General features: G+C 34.2%; 2 protein-coding genes across 2 annotated transcripts in view; one reads left to right on the forward strand and one right to left on the reverse strand.

Annotated features, from left to right (window-relative positions):
• Nucleotides 1–14,660, reverse strand: part of LOC132697121 (uncharacterized) — a 254,353-nt gene that overhangs the window by 92,750 nt on the left and 146,943 nt on the right. The gene's annotated exons all lie outside the window — the stretch shown is intronic.
• LOC132697351 (neural-cadherin-like) overlaps nucleotides 1–14,660 on the forward strand; it is a 102,374-nt gene that overhangs the window by 86,465 nt on the left and 1,249 nt on the right. Inside the window, exons 9-10 of the mRNA XM_060662781.1 lie at nucleotides 1,982–2,254; nucleotides 4,419–4,610. Coding sequence (XP_060518764.1) covers nucleotides 1,982–2,254; nucleotides 4,419–4,610 — 465 coding nt within the window. The remainder of the gene's footprint in view (nucleotides 1–1,981; nucleotides 2,255–4,418; nucleotides 4,611–14,660) is intronic.

Consider the following 14,660-nt stretch of genomic DNA (forward strand, 5'->3'; position numbering starts at 1 on the left):
ACACTATATACGATGGCAGCGCCAAAATTTCCCGGCTTGAATATGAAAGAAACAAAGTAGAGTAACAATTTTTTATTATTTTTCAATATAATCCCTCTTAACTTCAATACACTTACTACATCTCTTTATTAACAACTCAATCCCTTTAAAATATATTCTTTTGGTTTGTCTGCAAAATGAGCTAAAACAGCCTCTTTTAACTCAACTTCGTCGTTAAACCGCCGTCCACGTAAGTCCCTTTTCAAATATCCAAACAAATAATAGTCGCTGGGGGCCATATCTGGACTATAGGGAGGATGATCTATTTATTGGAACCCACAATCTAAATTGGCAGCCTCTGCAACACCAGCAGTATGGGCAGGTGCATTATCGTGCAAAAGACGCACGCCTCTGGTCAGTTTTCCTCGACGTTTTACACGTATGCAGTCTCGCAATTTATGTAATAATGTTGCGTAATATTTACAATTGACAGTGGTATTAATTTCTTTAAAATCTATAAAAAGAATTCCTTCACAATCCCAAAACATCGTGGCCATAACCTTTTTTGTTGACTGGCAGACTCTGAATTTTCTTGAAGGTGCTTCACCCTTACGACGCCACTCCATTGATTCTTTTTTCGATAGAGGATCATAATAGAGAACCATAGTTTCATCTCCCATCACAATAGTTTTTATCACAGGCTTGGGTTCCGACCCATAGGGGTGGCAAAAAAGACCGCGCACACTCGACACGGCGTTGTTTTTGAATAGCCGAAAGGTTTTTAGGAACCCATCTTGCCTTATGCATACCTAAATGATCATGCAAGATTCGACGAACACTTGTATCAGAAAGCTTAATAATTTCTGAGATTTCCTTGACCTTTAAACGTCGATCACTTAATGCCATCTCTCACTGGCCTGCCAGTTCTTGAATCATCTTCAAGGGACTCCTGCCCCGTTCGAAAACGTTTTGCCCATTCTTTCACTACAGAATACGAGAGAAGGAGAACTTTGACCGTACACACCACCCAGCCTTTCTTTAATAATTTTAGGTGCTAACCCTTCTTTTGTCAAAAACTTTATGACTGCTCTATAATATAATTTGTGTTATTTGCGACATTTTTTCGGACACGTATTTTTTAAAATGCTGTCAATAAAAAACTATTTGACTCAAGGCTACTAAGATATATATTTAAAAGAAGACAAAGTTTTATCGTGATATTGAAGCTCCATGTATATCAGGCCGCGATGTTTTGGCGCTAACCTCGGACCTAACTTATGACTAAACAGAATTACTATTTTCGTGACATTTGTAAACCAAATTTTCATAGACCTCTTAAGATATCAGAACGCTAAAAAGCGGCTCTTAAAGTTTTTATAAGTATAATGTTTATCCGGTTTTTGAATCGTTTGAACTTTTTTTGAAAATATGACGTTCACAGGCAATAAGATAAGTTCCCAATACTTAGTTAACATCCTTGTCTAAAATAAGTATTAATACAGATTTTTAGTAAATTTTATTATTTGTTTGACCGGAAATCGCACATAACACATAAAACTTTGCTTTTTAGAAAAACTTCCGGATTCCTCCTGCGTCGGTCTTTGCTGAGTCGAACTTGTTGACATTTAGCCAATCATCCTGTTGGCTTCTTCAGAGCTTCACTGAAAGTGAACGCTCCAGTTTCAGTCAAGCTCTGAAGAAGATAACAGGATGATTGGTGAAACGTCAGCAAGTTCGACTCAGCAAAAACCGACACAGGAGGAATCCAGAAGTTTTGTAAAAAGTATTACAGTAGCGTGTGAAAGTTTCTTTGAAAAACACATAACTTTATTTCTTATTTTTGATTGTTAGTTAACTCTTGGTTGATAATATTTTCTTCTTTTCCATCGTCAACCTTAGTTAATTTAAAAGAGAAATGTGATGTATATGTATATTATTAACTGTTATTGCAAATGCATATTTTTATCTAAGAAATGTTGAAAACTTATATAATGCTATTCAGGTTCACGCAACCGACGAGGACAAAGGAGTCAATGGACAAGTAAAATACTCCATAGTTCAACAACCCAATCAAAAGGGTACAAAATTCACCGTTGACGAAGAGACCGGTGAAGTATCTACAAATAAAGTTTTCGATCGGGAGGGCGACGATGGCAAATTCGTTTCGGTGACTGTGAAAGCTACCGATCAAGGCGAACCGTCTTTAGAAGGCGTTTGTTCATTTACCGTGGAAATTACGGACGTCAATGATAATCCGCCATTGTTTGACCGCCAGGTAAATTATTGACTTTTCGCTTTTAAGATGACTTGTTCATTTAATAAATAGACTAAAACCACTTTTTCATTGGAGATGTTTTTGTATTGTATTTGTATGTTGGTATTTGTAGTTGTATTTCACATACATTGCTGGCAACGTTATAGTTTTGTTGCTGAGGCTTAGATTAATTATTAGAAGTTTATAGTTATAGTAATACAATTTAAAAATTTGTTTCCAATTAAGAATTTAAAATTAAAAAATAATTTTTAATTAACTCTTGTGATGGATGTGTTTCTACCGAAGCACACCGGGTTCAGAAGCGGCGAAAACAATACACACACTATACTATACTAAAGGAGTGTATTACTATACGTGAAAAACAAAAGTACAAATTGCATGGACCGGTCGTACCGACTCTGGTCAAGCAGATCGAAATCGAACAAAGCAACCAATAGCACGTCAACACAGTTCGACCCCTAAAAAGGAACTGGCCACTCTGCGTTCCTTCGCCGACTTCGTCTCCGACAATTGGCAATAGAGGGCGCTCCGCACATCACCACCACACTGTACACTCTGACCAATTTTTAAACCATCACACTCTTTCTAAGCGAAACCAGGGTGAGACATTAGTGTCAGGAAATTCAACATCTTCCTTATTATTGACGATGGAAAATACAAAAAAAGTAAAAAATAAATTGAGTTGGGTGAGGCAAACAAAAAATTGTCACATTGTCTCCAGTTTATGAGAAATTTATAAACGAATACGAATTGCATCCAATAAAATCTTTGTAAAGCTATGACACAGACAAAAACATCCAAGCCGCCAAACATCTTAATGTTATGTGGTATCTCTAAAGCGCGAGTGGCAGTCTTGTGACGCAGTGTTGTCATGGTAATCGGATTTATGAACACTGGAAAAGGGTAGAAGCCAGAGTTGGAACTACTTGACGCCGCGAGAGCCAATGGCCAATGACTTACGCATTTGCATTCGGTAGTGCAGAGAGGTGCACAAAAAACTCCTGCGACAAAACACCAGTTTTTTTATATGCTTGCGAGAAACTATCGTCAATTTTGCTTTCCATTATAAATATGATTTTGATATAAACCCACTTATATAACTGAAAAGAGATTACTAGGGAATTTATCAGCCAGACGAAGCGACTTTTATATGCAGTTTGGTTTTCCCGTTTGCTAGTGTTTTTGGATCCGGCTCGAATAAACTATATCTTCATATTTGCGTGGTTTTATGTTATTTCGGTGATTTGTTTAAATGTTTTTTGTTCTGTAAAAAGACATATCTATTAAAGAAATTCTTAATGTAGTCGTTTAAGTTTGAAGTAGGAATATGACTTTTTCTTGATAAAATACAATATACCTAGAAACCTGGTTAGATTAGATTTTTTAGCTTTGGTTATGAAAATTTTTCGATTTTAGGGATTCTATAAAACAAAAAACCATTTTTGTTTAAATCTTTAAATTCTATGATTTTTATCATTCCGAGACTGCATTTTTGTTGCAAATTTTCACCCACCGGATGACAAAAATATTTCTTTATTTTGCATACTTAAGTATATATGTATATTAATCCTAAAAAACTAATTAGACCAGCTATTACTTTGTCACTTTTGCTTTCTATTTGTTTTTTTAACTTAAACGTCATCAGTCTTTATTTAGCCTATTGATTTTTAACATGAAACACCTTCATGGTTCGAAAAAATTATCTGTCATTTGCAAAAAATATTTTTAATCTCATTAGCTATTTTAGCTATAGTACTATAGGATATTTGTTTTTCTAACTATTCATGTTAAATCTAAACTGTGAAATCAGATTGAATAATGTTATTCACAAACTGCAGCTAATTTTTGGAGAATAAATATATCACATTGTTGAAAAAGAGTTAAAATTAGTGAAAGTTAAAAAAGTAAAAATTAATGAAATGTTCAAGATCTTTGGAAATGGTCCACAATTTTCATTATTACCGAATTTTCAAAATTGTCGGACTATTAAAAATTCATTTTCAAACCATACAGAGAATGTACAGAAACCCGATTTGAATTGGGGTCTGTTTAGAACGGTTGTATTGGTAATTTGGTCAATATGTGAACTTATTTTTTAAAATTTATTTTTCAATGTATTTACACTTATTCCGCCTAAAATAACCATTTTCATTGCGTCGTTAAGAAATACGTCGAAAACGTCAAACAAGATGCGAGCATCGGCACAAACATCCTCAGGGTGTCCGCATCCGACGAAGACGCGGACAATAACGGCGCCATAGTTTACACACTGAATGCGGGTTCTAACGCTGCCGACCTCGAATACTTCGAGATCCAACCAGAAAGCGGTTGGATAGTACTTAAGAAGCCATTGGACGTAAGTATTTCTCACAAAAGGATCAATATATAACATGATAACCACTAAATTTATCAATGTCCACCTAGGTCTATTTATTGATTAGCGCTTAATTGTGTGCCTCTGCAATTCTACGAGTTCAATGAATAGATCTAGTTGTATTAGAGTTTAAGTACTTACTAATAATATATAACTGCGTGGATGTGAGAGTGGATGCGAATACCAAAGTTTAAAGTAAGTTTAAAAGAAATAAATATTTGTAGGGGGCCTTTAATAGCAAAAATAGCTGGACCACTAATAGGTACGAGTGGACAAATTAAAGTATATTCCATTGGTTTAGTCTACTAAAATTGCTTACAAATTATTAAAAGTAAATTTCGAGTATTTCGACAAACACCCTATTTTATCAGTCCGTCACACAAAAGCAACGCGATCTAAAGGTCGATTACGATTTGCTTACAGAGCATAGCCAGAGTCATTACTTAAAATGGTAAAACCAAGTTGCATGACTTTTACATGTTGACAAAAGTATAATGGTTTTCTTATCGTTTTTTGACTACTTGATCAAATTAATGAATTCGAAAAAGTGGTCAATATTGTCTATATTTGGAGTCCAGTAAATTAGTTCTCGTATACCAATAATAAATATCAATACATAATTTAGTACATTCTCATCTTGGGCAACCGACAAGAGTGTCTACTGAGATTTGATAGGCAATAAAAATTGATTTGTTTGTCGGTAAGTAACACATCATTTATGAGTATTTAAAATTGAAATAAATGGAACAACTTAAAACCCATAATTCAGTTATGTATGAACATTTTGTGATTGCCTTTTCCTTTAACTCTTAATTTATGAATTAATTCATTAAACTTTGGCGAAATGTAGGAAGTTAAATTATAAATATTAAAAACAAATAAATAAATATATGTAAATCAATAAAATTCAAATTCCTCTTAACTGTAGCTTAAACTTGCTGAAAAAATTGTGTGTTTTTCGAGTCCTCAATATAAATTTGACGTGTGGAACTAACCATGGTGGAATGTTCTTTAGCAGCTTTTTTCTTAATGAGTTTTACAGCGCACCTTATGTTTGAGTTGCTCTGATTGGTCGGGGACCTAGTCTCTCCGACCAATTGCACTGATCTCTTTATAAATTTTATTCGATAAGTTTGTTTATACGGCACACCTTGCATATACATATATTTACAAGTTTAACCAGTACCTTTTCCGAATACTTTTTCATTTTGATTTTTTGGTCTCTTGTTTTCCGTTTTTTGATTTTTTGGTTGGACACGGCGAGATTGACGGCAATTTGCGATCGTTTTTGCTTTTTTATGCTGGGCAGGAGATTGTCGTTGACACTTGATAAGCAGGGACGAGAACAATCACAACACTAGTTCGAACGGAGTATAAAACCATTAATACGTTGGAAAGCGCTTTCAATTTATTATTGACACTTCCTTTATCATCGGGTCATGTTCGGGTTGCACGGACCATTTTTTGAAATTGTAGAAAAAGTTGGGATTTTAATCCGAAATTGCCAATAAAAAGATACTTCGCAGAATTTCAACAAATGAAAAGAAAATTTTGCGTTAATTTTTTTTTCAAATATCGTAACTTGGTCACTAATTCAACAAACTGGTAGCTCATTTAGTTTCAATGAAAATATTAATTACAAACAAAAAGAGACGCTCATGTCAGTGGTAGTTATGATTGAAGCTTTCAATCAAAAACTCGAACAATTTGCCCGCATGGTCGCTTATTGTCGTCCTTCTTCCAGAACACAGTTATCCTTTTCTGTATATTTTGGAGTAGCAAGGAGCGCTGTTTTTTGTTTTGTAAGCCAAGTGCCACCTACGATTTTTGGGCCGCCGTTTGGATTTTTCCATACGTACCGACTCTTTTTTTGAGTGTGATTTTTGTGATTTTTGAGTGATTTTTGCAGGTGGATTTAACTAACGGCTGCTATATTTGAATTTTATCTGCCGGTCGAGTTAGAGTGGTAGGAGTTGTGTTCCTTTTTTTCATCACCAGGGGGGTGGGGATATACGGGGATTTTTTGCCGAACTCCTACCGCTTTCCGAGACATTGTGACATTTTTTACCTGTGAATGGGGCTGCGAAGGAAATCAAATGAACTCGAAGTCAGCTAAACGTCTATTTGGTTTTTGAAGGTCGTTTACAAGAGAGAAAAAAATAAGACGAGACTTTTTGAATGCACGTCCTTGCTCCTGACCTGCCCTCTCAAATATGATTCGATTTGTTTTGACTTTTTGCATGAGATTGCCTGCTTATTGATATTTTGGTTTTATTATTTGTTTATGACGTCTAAACGTCGTGCCATAAGACGCAAACGTTAACAGTTGATTGAATGAATACCATTTAATAAATATATGATAATGTTATTTGAGCTTGCATAAAAAAAATAAACAAATTCTAGTGCAGATTAGCTGAAAAGATAAGTTGAAACGTGACGACTAATCACAATTTTGAACATTTTTCTAGTCGCCTATTTGTGGTATAGTGGGTGGGTGGGGGGGTGGGTTAGGTAGTTCCCTCTTCAAAAATAAAAAGCAGCTGTTGATGTTGAGTGTTGATTTGTGTCTTGTAGCAGATGTCTCTATATTTTGTTTTTATTTATCTGCACATTCTTTTGTTGTTTACTTAAAACAACCACCGACCAATGGAATACAGGGATGTTACCCCGTAAGTAATGAAAAACGTAATCACCGTAGAGCTACGCCGTGGAGCTGTAGACTTTGGTGACTTTAGTTTGGTGACGTTAGTCTTAAATTTCTCACTTTGGTCGTCGTTTTAAAAGACTGTGTTTTGGATGATTTTTTGCGCAAGACCAAACGATAGTCCTAATTGTTACTTTTTTGATAGATCGCTAGGAGTACTATATAACGCCTATTTTGATGCACTGTTTTTGTTTATAATTATTTTCAGTTCGTACTGCTTAAATTATATATACATAAATGTTATTACTATGTATGTACATAAGTTGCGAGTTGGTGGAGTTGTTTGTTAAATATCTTTTGGCGTTTCAGGTTTCTTCGTAGACTTTTTTTAGCGTCTCGATAATATCGTTTTATGTCATTATTGAAAACCGGATCTGGGTATATTGTTTGATAGTTTCCGCTGGTACCCATTAAACACATTTTTTCATTATTATTGTGGACTTTAAAATACATGAATAGAGCGGTTAATGTTATTGTGAAACAAAGTTTCGATTTTTTAAACACCATGTCCTTAAGCTTTCGTTTTTCACACTCCAGCAATAGGAACTGTTAATTTCTCCATTCACTTTTTTATGACTTAAAATTTTTATGCTAAATATATTGGCGGTACCAATAATTTCGAATATTCAAGAGGAGAAACAATCATATACGTTTATTTATCGGGCTGGTTACGTTTTATTATCACTGCAATTCATCTTTGGCTCTATATATATAATTTTTTTTATATGACACCGGCTCGGTCAGATTATAACATTTTTGAAATTAGTTTTGATTCGTTATGAATCTTGAAAAATATAAAAAGTTCCTAAATGTATTCAGAACGTGGTGTTCAAAAAATATGTATAATTATCCTGAATAATTTAAGCTATAGTTTAATATCTTATTTTAACGTAAAAAGTTGATCCTAGGTATGGCGAGGTTCTATTTCAGTGGTCAACGAACTTAATCTTCATATAACCTTACAAAATTTTAAATACTTTTGTGCAGAATTTATGTATAGAGTTATTCAATTCATTGTTATCAAATCGTTCTATATTTTCTTGTTGTTATTTATTCAATTTGATCAGAGGTTGGATATTTTTTTCGGAAAAATGAAAGTATATTCGTAAAGCTTATCGTTTTAAATTTGTTACTTAGGTTAAACAAATGACAAGAATAAAAATGTTTTTAATTTCTTTATGGTTGGGTTTAAGAAATTCAGGTTTTTATTTGGTGTTTTCAATTAACTAAATTTTTCGGTCAAAAAATGCTGCTGAAAAATAATCTCGTTTACACCAGCAACAGTGATCACTGAACATTGACTTTTTTAGTCTAAATATCGTTTGTGAGGAAGGTTAGTATTAACTTCCAGACTTGTCGCAAAAGGTTGCACCAAAACACAGTCTTCGCCTTCCACCGAAGAATCGACCATTTTTGCTCATACAAATCATTCCAGTTTAGTTGTCGTGTGATTGAGTTGATTTAATTATTCCATTTTTTTACTTTGACCGTTAGTTTATATTCTTTTTGTTTAATTTTGTTATAATTATGATTATTATTATTACTTCCAAAAAGTATTTAGCTTCTGATTTCGATGTTGGTTCTGTTTGGTTTCTCTCCCTTCTACACGACCCATCACCGACCACCTCACGTACGTGCCGTTTCTTCTTCCGTTCTGCTTAACCGCAGCGAGACAGGTACCGATTGCGCGTGCGCGCCTCTGATCGCGGAGTGCCGCCATCCTATGCCGACGTAGACATCGAACTCGATGTAGTCGACAGAAACAACAAGCCGCCCCTGTGGGATAGCGCCACCTATGGCCCCATCCACATTAAAGAAAATGTCACAGTGGGAACGGTGGTGACCTCTGTCAAGGCAAGGTTTGTATCGTCCGCCAATTGGCGGCGGCATCACTGAAACTGCTACGATCTTGGGTATTGTTAGTTGGAAATAAATTCTAACCTGCTTAATACCAAGTTGAAAATGCCTTTGAGAGTGGCGAAAGATTTTGCTTTTTCACTGTTTCTAGAGATGTCACTTGGAGTTCAGACGATCAAACCATTTTTCTACCTTATTTATTATTTATTTATTATTTTTATTATTATTTGTGAATCAAAATTTACCTGATAATTACATAGTTTCTGGAGCAAAGTATACCGTTCGTTTCAGAAATATTCCTTGGTTTCTCATTTAAATGACAGCGTTAGCCCCAAAAAGGTACAAGTACGGATTTGGTATACTGATAATTAAATTATTAATTCATAAACTAATAATTGTCTCCTTATTTAAATTATATAATAAGATTCATCTTACTTTGTTATATTCTCTACAGTCAATTTCCGCTTACTACCACTTATTAATCTATGCCTAAACTAATTTTTAAGTTTTTAACTGAGGAGGCTTTTACTTGATGAAAATCCATTTATCAAAATAAATAAGAACTAAAAGTTCAGATTTTCACGAAATTATATATTTTGACATGACAATTGTTTCGACAACACCGTGTCTTTATCAAATGTCATTTTAGTTCTTATTTATTGTAATTTTTAAGTTTTTATTTTAAGTTTACGATTTTACGAAATCAGAAGAGTTTAAACATGCTTTTTTGCTTAAGGTTGAGTACAATTGGAGGTTAACAAGGATGTTAACTAATGCAAGCAAAAAGGAAAGAATTTTATTTTTATTTTTGAAATAGATAACTTTTTATCATATAGCTCTTTTTGTACGTAAGTACTAAGAATAGAAAAAAAACTCGTTTCTGAAAATCTGTATCTTTTGTTTAAATTTCACACCAGCTAAACATTATCTTTTATTATATTGCGTTTTAATTATCATGTTTAATTATTTGTTTCATTCAGTATCTTTCAGCATTTTCAGAGCCTCGATCAAAGCAATATTGTCTTCCATACAATCTATCCAGGTTCAATTTTATTCCAATAATAGTTGTAGACTTTATTTCCAGTAGTAGTACTTGAAGATCCTGCGGTAAATCGGATAGCAAAATACTATATCAGGTGGTGGTCCTTAAAATATGGACGTTATTTTAGGGACTCTCACCCAAGTTTTTTTATAATGATGATCCATTTTCCACCATTCGGCGGTTTCATCTTCAAAGGGTTGATAATATAGCTAAATACAGCTTTCGGTCGTGGGTGTTGCATTGACCTGAGTAAAGCTGACCTTGCACTCAGCGCACGTATACTACTTGAGCGGCATTATCATTAAGATCTACTAAATCTAATGACACAAAATAACCGGTCAAATATTCCTATCTAATACGAAACCAATGACTTGTTTCCCTCGGGATGGCCTTTTCTCAGCGAGAGACCTACAAGCTGGAGGCTACCGCGCAAGACAAAGGCTACCCTCCCCTCTCCCGATCCGTCGAGGTGCAGATTGACGTTGTAGACCGGGCAAACAATCCGCCCGTGTGGGATCACGTGGTCTACGGGCCTATCTACATTAGGGAGAATTTCCCAGTTGGCGCCAAAGTGGTTTCCGTTAAGGCCAGGTCTGTCGGGAGCTAAAGAATCGACGAACTAAGAGAGAGAAAGAGACAGACAGATATTCTTTGCAAATTTACAATAGTTCTTTATTTTATTTTTCCTGATATTTTTATTGGACTTTGGTAAAACGTAATGTCTAGATTTTTACATGTAGGTTATTGTAGGCGGCCACCATATCAGCCTTCCGTTACGATCAGTTGACTACTTTCGAGGTTGAGAGCTTATTAAACTGCGTTATAATCACCCTAATATAGGTGTAAAGTTTAAAATGCTTTAAAATTATGGAAAACTTGAAAAAAATTCTAAAGAAATCATAAAAGCTCTACTGCAATTGAGATCTTTAAGCGTCAATACAACAAATAAGAAGTAGTACCTTATAACAATAAATAAAATATTGGCTTTCCAAAATGAATGTTATTAGGTAGTAATTCTTCTGGATACAGTGAATGTAGAAAATAAACTGAAAATTGAAACTTATACTTAATATAACATATATTTCGGAATTGATAGAAAACTGGGCATTTTACGGGGACTATTTCGTTTCAAATGGGTGTGGCATTGTAATCTTTATGGAATATTAATAAATCCTATTCTATTGCCTTATACCACGTTTTAAACAAAATAAGGAAAATGGTTATAGTATATATACAGGGTTTTATTCAAATGATAAGGAATAATTTAACGAGCGAATTTTAAGCCTCTTGCTGATGTGGAATCGATATTTTGTTGGGTCCAATTCTGGTAAAAAGGGGCTACTTTTTTGCAATTTTACACGACCAGATCACAGGATAGCGGGCAACCAAGATACCTACCGATACAATCAAATGTTGCCAAATGATCGGAAAATGTTGGGTTTCAATATTTCATGTAAATTTTGAGTTACAAAATATATAACAAACTGCACCTGCACTAAGTTCAGCCGACTTCTAATAAATTAGTAACAACATCAGAGTGACGTCAGAAACGTTATCATTTATATCCGTTTTTAACAAAATGAAATTTGTTGTTAAACTTTATTGTAAATTTCGCTAATATGTAAATTAATAAAAAAGTTAATCTGTTTAAAAATCCACACATTGGTACTTTTTAGGCTTTTAGAATGGGCTAAAAATCTCATTCAACAATTAATGTTTGAATGCAAATTTCTCCTTTTTGGCATTTTTACACGGTGCTTTACTAAAGTCCAAAAAAAATAAAAGTGTCAATGTCTCCGCGCGACAGCACGCAGCGTCGCGCGGTTCAGTTCAAACATGCACGCTTTTATTTACCAACAGGTTTATACTTGGGGCCCGCACGTGCCTCTCTTGAACGTAGGACATGTCCGTCCCAGGGTTCTCTCGTTATTTGTTCACACCTTGAGATCCTAAACATGCAGAAATATTTAGAACCAGTTTCACGTTATTATCTTAAGATTAGGGGACAGCGTGTATTTTTACGATTTACAAAACGCCAAAAAGTTTTGTAAATAGTATTACAGTAGCCTGTGGAACTTTCTTCCCTCTTTTATAAATTAGATTCTGCATTGCCATCTTGCAAATAAAATCCCAACTCCAGAGCAAGTTTTAAAAAATCAACGCAGACGTTAAAAAGCTATTAAAAGCTGAAATTTTGAATAGGTCTAAAGGACCTTTCTTTTCATTTAAACACAATCCTTTATTGTTAAGTTTTGTTAAGTCTTTGTTGACACTAATGTGTGGTTAATTCAACCACAGTTTACGTCGTTTGTGAAACTAGTTCTAAGTTTTCTATCAAATCGTTTTAATGATTAAAACGAAAACAATGTTCAGTTAACATACATTTATATAGGGGTCAAGCCCATAAAGAACTCTGAGACGCGACTTAAGCTCATCAGTCGTTTGGAAAAATTCTGGAAGCCCTACTTACGTCATCGTCCCGTAGATTTTTGTGTGTGAAATCATAAACCTGAAACCTGTTTCACTGAATGTCGTTGATATTGCACCACGACACGCTACTAAACAACACCAGGCTTTCGGCGTCGGATAACAGCACATTTCAAAGACATTCGGTGAATCCTTCGTGCGGATCTGATGTACATTAACCCCGAAATACATCAATTGTGGTTTTTTCAAGAGGATGTTGGTCCAAGTAATTTCGCTTAGCATTGTATTTGTTATCTGTGGTAATAAAATTTGAAAATTTCGGTACATTGGGAATGTAAATTTCAATTAGCGTGAAGAATGCATAAAGCCCCGTTTTATTTTTGTTATTTTCCATGGGAGATATCCAGTTAAAGTTTTGCAAAAGTGATGGACCAAATGTTTACTATTTTTTAAGTTATTATAATAACGTCAATATTCTAGGTGCCGCTGCGGCTCTGACTAACGCAATATGTTATATTAGTTATGACGTTGCATCGGCCCTTTAGGTGGTCAGCTGTCAAACAAACCTATTTGACAAGATTTTTTGCGGGAGTTTCAGTTTTTCTATACTTGTTAAGTCCTTCAATTTTATTGAAAATGAATATATAAACCTAGGTATTATTTATCTATCTTATTGTTTATTGTAGGATTGGTTGTCGTCTCTTCAAAAATTTGCGATTTGAATGTAGTACTATTGGGGTTATTAATATTGGCAGGTTATATTTTAATTTTTGGTATTGATTTTAAATAAAATACTGTAATTCGTTGTTTAATTTTTAATTATAACAATAATTAAACAATAATTGAATAGTACACTATTAATAAATTATCATGAATAGTATTCAATAATTAAAAATCACACAAAAATTGAAACAACCATATTTCGGTCAAACTTCGACTGTACTATGTCACGCTAATATAACGTTCGAAACGAAATGGGAATTATATTACCTAGAAAATATCATTTTCAAAATTAAAAACTGCTTAAAACTTCTTAAAAATATTTTACCTTCCGAATGAGCTCCATTTCGACTCCCCGTCAAGCGCCACCTACCATATTGACATCAAAATAATCTAATAAAATTGTAAACACTTTGGTTATCATATTCCCAAAACTCAATAGTAGGTTCAAAAAAGAGATATTTTTTATATTATGTACCTCTTACTATCAATAAATATTACTTAATTTTGCCATCTATCTGCAGAAGTTCATTTTAAACTTTTGTTAATGCAATTTTTTTTATTTATATAATTTAACCATGTGCATTTGCCATTTAGCAGTACTAATAAAATTACTTGGACTTAGCATCTGGTTACTCAAAATTTCCACGAGATGGGCGCTTGTTTTTTTTCCAAATTCCCATTCCACAATAATACAATATTTTAGTTACTTCTCGCTCGCAGGCAAAAGGATTCTCCACATTTTCAGTTTTGTGGTATCGATTTTTGTTCCGAGTTTTCGGCTGTTCTCTTCTCCGGCAGATGTCGCTCAGATCATTACATCGACATTTAGGAATCAAAACTTCTCTACAGTTTCTATCCGAAATATACGTCGTATATTTAGCGAAATTAAAATGGATCAACCCAAAAACAGGACATTTGGCATCTCGTAACCTTTTTGCATGATCGTCTGTAGACAATATTTCTAGACGAATCAGTTTTTCTCAATTAAAAAAATAGATTGATGCCAATGTCCTGGCTAGATTAGAAAACTTCGATGGTGCATGTTTGTTTTTTGGTGTTTGAGCCACAGAATAGATTTCTCTTACTTTGCGCGTATTTGTAACTCTCAGGAATTTTGAAATCTGGATTTGTATTGCACCCAAAATTTTCTGAGACTCTCTTGTTCGAGGGAAACATCATTTTTAACCTGTGGCTCGTGACACGGTAAACCATTTTTGCATGTGGCTATATATATTTTTGTCGGCCATGTATTTTTGAACGCGCTTTTTGACCGTAACGG

Source organism: Cylas formicarius, unplaced genomic scaffold (genome assembly GCF_029955315.1).
Source record: "Cylas formicarius isolate icCylForm1 unplaced genomic scaffold, icCylForm1.1 PGA_scaffold_1__22_contigs__length_36826433, whole genome shotgun sequence".
Classification (NCBI taxonomy): Eukaryota; Metazoa; Arthropoda; class Insecta; order Coleoptera; family Brentidae; genus Cylas; species Cylas formicarius.